Source organism: Ceratotherium simum, chromosome 10 (genome assembly GCF_057802395.1).
Source record: "Ceratotherium simum simum isolate JZ-2026a chromosome 10, ASM5780239v1, whole genome shotgun sequence".
NCBI classification, from domain to species: Eukaryota; Metazoa; Chordata; class Mammalia; order Perissodactyla; family Rhinocerotidae; genus Ceratotherium; species Ceratotherium simum.
In genome coordinates, this window is record NC_141909.1 from 16,282,841 (window position 1) to 16,294,878 (window position 12,038).

The 12,038-nt window shown below is 39.5% G+C and overlaps 1 protein-coding gene across 3 annotated transcripts in view; it reads left to right on the top strand.

Moving 5' to 3' along the window:
* Nucleotides 1-2,431, top strand: part of ABCC4 (ATP binding cassette subfamily C member 4 (PEL blood group)) — a 274,730-nt gene extending 272,299 nt beyond the window's left edge. For all 3 annotated transcript variants that reach the window (XM_087435920.1, XM_087435918.1, XM_087435921.1), the window contains one exon: nucleotides 20-2,431. In XM_087435920.1, the coding sequence (XP_087292046.1) occupies nucleotides 20-145 (126 nt within the window). In that variant the 3' untranslated portion in view covers nucleotides 146-2,431. The remainder of the gene's footprint in view (nucleotides 1-19) is intronic.
* The last annotated feature ends 9,607 nt before the right edge of the window (nucleotides 2,432-12,038 follow it).

Here is a 12,038-nt window from a genome sequence, read left to right on the forward strand (position 1 = left end):
TCCCTTATTGTCTCTACAGGAGGCCCAGGAAAGCTGGCAGCTGGTATATGAATTTAGCGGTTCCCGTCCAGTGGACAAAGGCCACGAAGAACTGTTGGGAGGCGATTCCTGGATATATGCTCACCAAGCGTTACCTGTAGACTAAACCAAATGGAATGTCCAGAAAACATGTAGCTCTGTTTTTCAAATTTATGTAGGGGATGGGATTCGTAAAAACAATTTCATTTTAAAGTGTTACTGAATTCAAGGTAGCTCTCTTCAAGGAGCATTTGCCTCAACAGAACGCAGCAGTGCAACTGCAATTGTGCCGGTTGTCTCCCGGCATCCATCAACCCCTCCCCCAACGAGTGGCAGCCACTTGTAGTTGTCTTGGCTTGGCGGAAGCCAATGGTTCACAAACCCGGCTACCCATTAAAGTCACGTGGGGAGCTGCTCTAACGCCCAGACACACCTACAGCAACTGAATCAGGATCTCTGAAGTGAGGGGTGAGTCTAATGAGCAGAGTTGAGAACTGCTGGTCCAAACCATCAGCGAAATCTCATTCCCTTGCCACCATATTGGTTGAGAGATAGGCAGTGGCCTGAGGCCTAAAACGATCATCATATGATGAGGTGAGCTGCAGGGAGCGGGTATTGGAAACCAGGAAGAATATAAGCAAAAATACAGGAGTGTGAAATGCACTGGATATAGGAAATAGTAAGATGTTCAGAAGTCAGAAACAAAGAGTGTACATTATGGAAGGTGGAAGATGATGAGGCTGGAAGACAGGTAGACAGGTTTAAGAGTGTATTATTAAGAGGTCTAACTGGCACAGCCTATGAATTTATCTTACAGGGGGAAAAAAAAATTTTTAAGCCTAAGATTTACATGATCAGATTTGGTTTTTAGGAAGGTAATTTTGGTGTCACTATGGAGAAGGGATCTAAATGGAGAGAGATGAAGGCCAGGAACTGATTAAGAGATGGGTGCAGTGGGCTGGCGAAGAAATTCTGTAGGGCTGGTGAGTTATGAGACATTCCAGAAGCTTAGAGGACTTCCATGTACTTGGACAAATGTGGTCTTGGTATAGAATTCTTCTTCTAATCTTCTTCACCACAGTGCCTGATAATGTATTCTAAGGAGGAGAGACAGAAGGAGGGAAGGAAATTTTCCCAACTTTTTTTAAACCACAGAACAATGAAAAATTATAACATATTGACAGAACATTATCAGGAGCTCAAAAAACGTTCTCAGATTACATGCATGAAATTATCAAAATTTGATGGATATGCTTGTTTAAAAGTAGGTTTATTGAGGCAGTTTTATATAAAATAAAATTCACCAATTTTAAGTGTGCAGTTTCATGAGTTTTGAAATGTCTATAGTCCTGTGACCAACACCATAATCACTATATATAACATTTCCATCACCCACCAAATTCCCTCATGTCCCTTTGAAGTCATTCCCCTTCTTGCATCTCCAGCCCTTGGCAACCACTGATCAGGTTTCTATCCCTATGGTGTTGTCTTTTCTAGAATATCATATAAATGGAATCATACAGTTTGTAGTCTTTTGAATCTGGGTTTTTTTACTTAGCAGAGTGCTTTTGAAATTCATCCATGTTGTTACATTTATCAATAGCTAGTTCCTACTTGTGCTTGAGTGATATTCCACTGTATGGATATATCAGAATTTATTCGTCCTTTCACCACTTGATGGACATTTGGGTTATGTAGTGGCCTGAAGATACATCTGCATCCTAATCCCCAGAACCTGTGAAAATTACCTGATGCGGCAAAAGATGTGATTAAGTTAAAGACTGAGAGGAGGAATTTATTCAGGGTTATCTGGGCTTGCCGTAAGTGCTATCACATGTATCCTTATGAGAGCGAGGCGGAGGGAGTTGAGAGATAGTCTTGTGGAACAGAGGTGATGTGATGACGGAGCAGAGAGAGATGCATCCAGGAGACAGGGAATGCCGACACTCACCAGAAGCTGAAAGAGGAAGGATTCTCTGCTAGAGCCTCCGGGAGTGCAGCCCTACATGCACCTTAATTTTGGACCTCTGGCCTCCAGAACTGTAAGAGAATAAATTTCTCTTGTGTTAAACAATGAATGAGAATTCAAGCTTCTCCACATCCTCACCAACACTTGGTATTGTCAGTCTTTTTTAGTTTTAGCCATTCGAATGGGTGTGTAGTGGTATCTCATTTGGTTTTAACTTGCATGTCCTTAATGGCTAGTGGTGTTGAATATCTTTGCATCTGTTTATTTGCCATGTAGATTTTCTTTAGTGAGAGGTCTGTTCAAATCTTTTGCTCAATTTTTATTGAATTGTCTTTTATTATTGATAATTTATGTGCTTTTTATATACAATATAATAATAACATACAAATCAACTTCATTGAGAACAAACGATATAAAGATTAAAATAAAGCATCTTTCAGTTTACACTGTGTATTATAAATCGCACCACACTGAATAAATTTTTAATGAACTCTATTTTACATCTCTCTCTTCATCAGTTATTAACATTTGGAACATTAGGGCTGAGTCAGAACTTCATATCAGGTGCAACATCTAGTCTATTCATTTATTTTGTTTTTGTTGGAGCACAGAGGGTGTTGTAGCAAAGGGAAGAAGAGCACACACTGTATGTTTTGCAATATTTGGGTATCTTTGCAATGGGCTGCTCCAAAAATCATTAATTATTTCATCTTGCATAGCTCACCTTCCAGTTTTTCAGGATCTGGAGGCTGAAATTATTCATCTACCTTCTTAATGGTTCAACTTTTTGTTTGTTCAGAGCCACAAGATTGGCTTTTTGTTTAAAACTGCCATCTTTTAGATACATGAATGAGAAAAGTTGAGTAGAATAAGTGTTTTAATATACGATGAACATTGAATGCTGTCACAAATATGTACTGAGATTATGGGAGTCATAACAGGCTGGTAATTATTGAATAGACAGCATGTCACAGTGTGTTGACAAATGTGCCTACATGCCCACAGGTGTCGTACATTAATGCATCAGGTGACCTTACTTCCTGGTCTCCCCAAGTGTGTTGTACCATTTTAAAAGGGAGATTACCCTACTTTAATAATAACCTCTGTATAAATATATTTAATGTTGGTCTTACATATATATTTTAAATACATTTTAGAAGATACATCTTTGTGTAGAATTTTATTTTTAAAGAGTTGCCTATTAAGGTCATGGAACAGTCTGAGAAACCCTGTACCAAGGAAATTCGCATTCATTATTTCACTGAATTTCATTTAAACTCTAGATCAGTTGAATTCAAATTTAGCAAGTGTCATGGTCACCTGGGGAAGGGGCTTGTTATAGTGCAGATTCCTGTCACAGTCCCCCAGGAGTTCTGATTCATTTGGTCTGGGTAGGGCCTACTCATTCTCCCCAAGTAATTCTGTGGAGTTTGTCAAGCTTTGAGAACCAATGCACAAGGCCCTCAAACTAGGACTGTTAAATTTTCTGATAAGGCTTTCTTCTGATACAGAGATGAGAATTTTTTTTAAAAAATCTAGTAACAAGCAGGAAAAAAGGGCATAATTCAAGGACCATGTAACAACAAGAAATCTAACTTTTTTTTTTTTTTTGAGAGTGCAACTGTATGTCCTACACATTGGCACTGAATATGAAGTACAAACCCCTTGGGTCCTGTTGGAACCATGCTGGCTTAGCATGAGACAATCTGGGTTCCATGCCTTTACCTAACACAAATGGCCTGTGTGGCCTTACATGACCTCCTCAGATCCAAATGGAAAGGAATAGCTTGGGAATCCCTCCTAGCAGATTGGGTCCTCTGGGGGCTGTTTGGATTGACTGATACTGTAGGTCTTTTCCTAGGGTTTGCTGGGATTCCTGACAGGAGGGACAAAGTCAGCAAGTAGCTGACTCCACATTAGAATCCCCACTGTTCAGAAAAAGGTTGGCAAACCCCAGGATTAGATAAATTTAAGGGCATTTCGACTTTACAATTCAGTTTCACCTGCAATGTAAAACTCAATGCAGATAACATTTTGGTTAGAAGGAGACTGAGAGAAAAGGGAAAGAAATATAGAAGTAGAAATAAAGACAGACCAAACAGAGAGATGAAAACAAAATGATTTTGTTCGTGATGCTCCGTGTCTCCCCCTCTTCTCTTCTCTCTCCCTTTCTTTCTGTGGTAGGCAGAATTCTAAGGTGTTCCCCAAATTCCTGTTCCCTAGTGTACATACATCCTTTTTTAGTTATTCAATAACTAGTACTAATCTAGGTGGTGTTGTGAAGGGATTTTGCAGGTGTAATTAATGTCCCAAATCAGTTGACCTTAAGATAAGGGGATTTACTGGTGGGCCCCATCTCTGGGTCTAGAAGTCAGAAAGAGGGAAGTCAGAGAAACTTGAAGCATGAAGGGACTGGACATGAGGGACATGGCGAAGCCACATGGCATGGTATGCAGGCAGCCTCTAGGAGCTGAGCACAGCGTCCAGCTGACAGCCAGCAAGGACACAAGGCCTTCAGTCCTACAACCACAAGGGATTGGATTCTGCCAACAATCTGAATGAGCTTGGAAGCAGAATCTTCCCTAAGCCTCCAGATGAGAACTCAGCCTGGTGACACCATTATTAATGATGTTTCAACAGACTACTAACCTACAGAACCATGAGCTAATAAATGGGTGTTGTTTTAAGCCCTCTAAGTTAGTGGTAATTTGTTATGCAGCAATGGAAAACAGTATACACACTCTCTGTCTCTTGTTGTAGCTTAGTGTGGATATCTATGTTTTTGTCAAGAATCCTCACCTGAAGATTAGAAGTTTTAGAACTGGTTGATCCCTAAATTTGTTGCCTTTTAGAGACTTTGTTTAAAATCCATGTTGTATTTTTGCAACTTCAGTCATAATTAAGGATCTCATATTTTGCCTTGCTATTAGGATGAAATTAAGCCAAATATTAAATACAATTATATAATGTAAGTTCTCTCTCCATCCTCTCTTGCTTTAGCTTTCCTCCCCCTCCACTGAATAGCCTTTAATAGCAAATTTATCAAAGTCCAGAATAATTTGATTTGGCTATTCAGTTGTACACAGTGTATTATTTCAGCTACTGTGAAAAAGGATAAATGGCTATGAAATATGGGAAAGTAAACAGTTTCCAGTGGCCAGCAAACTATGAGAATGAAGAGCCATTTACCTTTATATAAGCCACTTTATAGAAACATTGTTAAATGGGAAGCAATATGGTAAAAAATTGAACATGAGCTGTGACTTCAATTAAAACTGTTTTCAGCACAGACACACACATTCTGTGACCTTAAGCAAGTTACTCAATCTTTGTTAACACAGGATGATAATCTTAATTTCTAAGATTGTTGTGGTGATTAAATAAGATCATATATGTAGCCCATAGTAGTTACTCAATGAATGATAGACTATTAAATGTTAAACATTTTAAAGCTGGACAATTTATACATTGTCTTCAACCCTGGTGGCTCACCATAGCCACCTATGAAACTTAACAGAAAGTGTGTGGACATCCTCTCAGATCTCCTGAATCTGAATCCCCAAGTGCATGGCCCAAGCATCTTGATATTTTAAAAGCTTCTCAGGTCAAAAACCCTTGTGTCAGTGGTGCTCTTCATGGGCTAGCTCACAGCAGCACATTTTCTGGTAGGACAGAGCTCTGTTGGCAAAGAAGGAGCTAGAAATAATGTGTTTCTAATCACAGGAGTTTGGTTTTCTTTTTGTATGGGGGTTGTTTGAAAACTGGTCATGATAAAGGAGCCAGTCTCCTTGGAGATATGCTGCTTCTAGGGCTGGGGCAGGGAATGTATAAGATGAGCACAAACATCTTGAAGTACCAGAAAGTAAGGAAGTGCAAAAACAAAACAATGGGGCCACATAAAAGGGACACAAGAGCCAACTTGACAGCGCTCTCAGTGGCCAAAGCTGGAACAATTTGAGTAACAAAATAGAGTTGGATTATAATCCAAAGTATAAAATAAATATCCATGGGTCCATACTGATATAAATGAATGATTATAAATAAATAAGTCAATGAGGATAAGAGACAAATATACTGTACAGAAGAATTCCAAATAATTTATGTAGATATCTCCCTCAAGGAGACAGAGCTTAACTCCCCATTCCTTGAGTGTAGGCCGTGCTTAGTGACTAGATTCCAAAGAGATTATGGAAAGCGGAGTGGAAAAAAATGGCAAACACTATCTGGGCCAGATGATCAAGATGAACATCATTAATGATAAGTCATGTTGTCATGTGCTAGTATGTCCTCTTGATCTGATGTGATGACAACGGCACTTTGCCTTGTGGTCTTTCTCTCCAAAACATATCACCCCAGTCTAGTTGTGAAAAAAACATCAGACAAACCAACATTAAAGAACATTCTACAAAGTACCCAACCAGTACTTCTCCAAACTGTCAAACTCATCAAAAAAAGAAAAATCTGAGAAACTGTCATCGACCAAAGGAGGCTAAAGAAACGTGACTACTAAGTGTAATGTGTTATCCCGGATGGATCCTGGAACAGAAATGGGGCATTAGGAAAAAACTAGTGAAATCCAAATAAAGTATGGAGTTTAGTTACTAATAATGTGCAAATCTTGGTCCCTTAGTTGTGACAAATGTTCCATAGTAAGGTAAGATGTTAATAATAGGGGAGTCTGGGTCTGTGTGACTTTTGTGTAAATCTAAAACTATCTAAAATAAAAGGTTTATTTAAAAAACAACTGGTCATGAAAATGGATGTGTTTATTGTATAGAGCCTGAGGCTAAGAAATTACAGCTGCCATGAAAAAAATCAGACAATAGTCAATTAAATTTTAGCAGCAATTAGATATAAAATACTTTTTATTATTGTTATTTAAAGCTCCATCTTTTAAAAAACACAATGCAATTAATTATTTATTTTTATTTTACAAAAATTAGTTAAATTTATCAATAAATATTTACTAACTTTTGCCAATATACATTACTCAATTTCTGGGCTTCTCATTGTTTCCAGCCTCACTCCTTTATCCTGGATTTATTTTTCTTCTTATAAAGTACTTTATTTACATTCTTTTATTGAGGATACAGGGGTAGTGTTATGGACAGAATGTTTGTGTCCCCCACAAGTTCATATGTTGAAGCCCTAACCTCCAGTGTAATGCTATTAGGAGGTGGGGGTATTTGGGAGGTGATTAGGTCATGAGGGTGGGGTCCTCATGCAGGGATTAGTGCCCTTATAAGAAGATACACCAGAGCTCTCTCTCTCTTTCTCTCTACCAGCCTTGTGAGGATACAGCAAGAAGATGGCCATCTCAAGCCAGAAAGAGGGTGTCACCAGGAACTGAATTGGCCAGCACCTTGATCTTGGATTTCCCAGCCTTCAGAACTGTGAGAAATAAATGTATGTTAAGTCACTCAGCCTATGGTATTTCATTATAGCAGCTCGAGCAGACTTAGACACATGTAGTCAACTTTCTTAGTTGTTGTATATCTGGGGGAAAAGACAATTTTTCCCATCCCCTTCCCCCATCAATCCCACCACCACCACCACCATCACCACCACCACGACAACAACGACAACAAAAACAATGTTGATGATAGTTTAGCTGGGTATAGGACTCATATATGGCAATTATTTTCCCTCATCATTTAGGAGATCTTACTTCATTGTTGTCTCCCAGCATCAAGTCTTGATGAAAAGTCCCCTTTAAGTTTAATTGTTTTTATGTTGTAAGTTATCTGTCTTTTCTTCATGAGAGCTTTTATGATTCTTATCTTTGATGATATACCATTATGTTATGATATATTAAAATGTGAATTCATTTTATTTTACCCTGCTTAGCATTCTGCTTCCTGGGTCTGGAAAGTCATCTCTTTCATCAAATATTCTTTTGAATATTGTTGCCATGTCAGAGATCATTCTCGACTTCTCTCACTCCTATTAGGCCTACATTAAAGAATCTCAATCTATCTTGCATATATGTCTTCAATGCATTTTCATGGTTCTCATCTCTTTATCTCTGTGCTACATTCTGGATGATTCTCCCAACTAGTAGATTTAATTCAGTCTAGAGTTTAATACAATTTTTTTATTACATTGATTCTTTTTTATTTCCAAGATTTCTATCTGTTCTTTTTCATATACTCTTTTGTTTTATTCCTGCCTGGGGATTTTGACACTTACTGAATGAGTCGTACTACAGTGGCTTGATATTATAATTATTTGGCAAACCTGTAGTAAATATCTACCCTTTGCCATTATTCTGCCTCCTGTTTTCATCCTCTGTGAGACTCTGGTTCCCTTCAGTTATCCATGACATCAACAGTTGGCCCCTCAGAGACTGGGAGCACTGATGCTTCCTTTCCAGTGATGTTTTGCTTCCTTTCAAGACTCCCAAAGAAAGATCTTCCTGCTCTACATTTTGTTCTTTATTCAAGCTTCATCAATGAGCTGAGAGTGTGTTCTTAGTGGAGACTGTGAAATACCCTAAGGCAAAGGCCATATTTTATAAATATTCATTGCTCCCTGGATGCAGTGTGTTTCCCCAAAATGAATGCTCCCTAGATGTTGGATAACACTCTTGCAAGTCAAATAAAGTGGAGAAATATCCATAGTTTGTGATCAATTAAGAGCATAACTACACTAATTCAATAGTTGATCAGTGACTTCTGGGCATTATAAAGTCTGATGCCCTAACAGTCATTTGGAACCCTTCGCAGACATTGATTCAGTCATAAATTTGGCCAAAATCACTGATCTCTGAAATGTTAGTGGCTTTCCCTTGCTTTTGGCCTTCTTAATCAGGTCAGATATGTGGCATTCCAATCAGTTCTACAATGGCCCAAGCAACCCAAATCAACTGACTATGAGACCTGTACTTATTATGATGATTGAATGGAAAATTATTATGTCTAAACTTTTTTCCAGGCCACACCCTCTACCTATGGGGCATTTGAGGACAGAGTTACAGTGCAGACTCTCTTGGCAAGGCTCCAGTCCTACTTTTGGAACTCATTTCCTCAACCATTCAGGCAGGTGAGAACTGCCCTCTCTCTCAGCACATCAGAGGGGAAATTTAAAAAATTTCCCTGCTGAGTCCTTTCTGGAAAATATGAAGTTGCACAATTCTTTCAGAAGATAGTTCCCTGGGGAGCTGCTGTTTTCAGGAACTTGCTCAAATTCCCTGGAGCTGCACAAGAGAACAAGTTTGTATGATTACCATGCAGGACCCTTGGCCCATTTTTCTGTGTACGTAGGCAGAGAACAGATCTGTGACACATCCTTAACTCAGAGGCTTTTGTTGTTCCACAGAAGGGCCCTCTCAGGGACCCTTTCTTCCATTTGGAAGGACCCAAACTCAGGTATTTGATTTGATTAGGACTTATTACTATCAGTTGAGTATTCTGCAAACGAGACTCCAATTTGGAAGAAACTGGGAGATTACTTGGCAAGCACACCAGATTTCTCGTCCTATTCTTCCTAAAGCATGTAGATTACACATATAAAAGGTGAATCCCAAGAACAGCCTTGAGTAGCCCCTAGTTCTCTATGGAAAATATGCAAACAGACTCTAATATAATACAAAAGAGCAAAACGATAAGCATTACAGGGGCCAGCCTGGTGGCGCAGCAGTTAAGTGTACTCGCTCCACTGTGGACAACTGGCGTTCGCAGGCCCAGATCCCGGGTGCGCACCTATGCACCACTTGTCAAGCCATGCTGTGGCGGTGTCCCGTATAAAGTAGAGGAGGAAGGACATGGATGTTAGCTCAGGGCCAATCTTCCTCAGCAAAAAAAAAAAAAGAGGAGGATTGGCATCAGATGTTGGCTCAGGGCTGATCTTCCTCACAAAACAATAACAACGATAAGCATTGCATGTAAGTTTTTCACAGACAAACCTGAAAACTGGGACTTTCTCAGCCGAATTGTGTCAGGTGAGAGAAATCATAATGAAACATCAAGTACAAGAAAGCCCAATAGATTCATATTTAAAAGCACATGGTTTGTGGGAAATGCACTGACAAATACAGAACACTAAGATATTCTAAATGAACATTTGAAGTATATCAGCATAGTTATCTAAATTCCTTAATTACTGTGTTCAAAGAAGCAAGTATTAAGGTGCCATAGCTGTCTCCTAAATATTTACTTTGGGAATAAATCTTTCCATGCTTGCTTTTAATCCTTAGGCAGTTTTTAGAGAAAAAAATCAGATGAAATCTATCCAGCCACTTCTAATTATGCAAAGGAAGGAACTAATATGCCTTTTTAATACAAGGAAGAAAAATTACAATTGACTCCATATTCCTTTGATGGAAATAATGTCTTTCATTTTTGTCTCTGTGTGTGAAGTTTTTGGTGATGTATTTTTGGTATGTAACTTTGTACAGACAAAGGTCTAGACGATCTCTTTCTTCAGGAAGCGCCTGGGTGATTATTGACCAAAAGAACCGGAGAAAGTGGGCAGAGATGTAGAATAAGCTCATTCATCCATCCATTCATCCATTCATTCATTCATTCATTCATTCCTATACAGAGCACTTGATCACAAATGAGCTGATAAATCTAATCACTCATCTTGCAGCTTCCAGAGACTTGGTGGGTAAGTAGAAAACATGACTTGGGCTTTGACACTGGAAGATCTGGAGGGTCATTTCTGATTATTGAATGGAATTAATCTATTTAGAGGACTTCCAAGGAAAACGGTATACAGCATGGAAGCCACAGATTTGGTTGAGAATCCCAGGGTTCCTTGATCCTGGCTGCACAAAAGAATTACCTGAGGAGCTTTTCAAAAAGCTTGACCCCACCCCCCCCCAAAAAAAAATCTAGCTCAGTGGTTCAGGGGTGAACTGGGCATCAATGATTTTTTATAAGCTCTCCATGTGGATCTGATATGAAGCCAGGATTAAGAATCACTGACCCAAAGATCACTTAGAACATTCAGTAATGAAGGGAAATTGTGGCTCTAACTCTAAGAATCCACTTAGCCAACATGTTTCAGGTGGGACTTTCAGCATGCTGGAAGTTTTTAAATCTCTGTGACAGAGAAGCAAAGGGCAATGTAGAAGGCAGGGAAAACTAGACTTGATGACTGATTCTGTCTCTAACTGGTGCTGAACTTCGACAAAATACTACTTCAAACCTGTATTACCTGAAAAATAGGAATAATACCTCACAGGATTTTTATGAGGAAATCAGATAGTTAGCATAGTATCTAGCATTGTACCTAGTTCTTAGCAAGCGTGGGAGGTTGCAAAATGACGCCCCCAAAGATATCCATGTCAAATCCCTGGAATCTGTGAATGTTAATTTATCTGGAGAAAGGGTCTTTGCCAATGTGATTCAGGATCATGAGCTAAGGAGATCATTCTGGATTATCCAGGTGGGCCCTAAATCCTATGACAAGTATCCTCATAAGGAGGCAGAGGGAGGTTTGAGAGACACGGAGGAGAAGACACCCACAGAGGAAAAGGCCATGTGAAGACAGAGGCAGGATTGGAGCAATGCAGCCACAAGCCCAGGAACACCTAGGACTGTGGGCCCCACCAGAAACTATAGGAGGCATGGAACGGATTCTTCCTCAGAACCTCCAGGAGGAAACAACCCTGCCAAAACCTTGATTTTTGACGTTGACCTCCAGAACTGTGAGAGAATAAATTTCTGTCGTCTTAAGGCACCAAGTTCGTGCTAATTTACTCTGGCAGGCCTAGCAAACAAATATAGTAAGAATTTAATTAATGCTGGCTTGCTTCATGATCAGGACAGATTAGGAAGCTCCGGAAAGGAAGCATTATGGAGCATTTTCAGCAGAAGCCAAGCCCTTTTACAGTGGGTCTAAAGATGTTTCTGGAGCAGAATAAACGCTGAAACACAGAGAAGAACAAACCATCCACTCAAAAAGTTGGAGTAGTGAGGGCGCTAGTCGTCTTCCTCCAGGCTTGCTTTCACATGAGACTGGGTTGGGATGCAGAGGCGGATCCACAATGACATATCTATACACACCCACCAGAGCAGCTAAAGACTGAATATGCCAAGTAATGGCA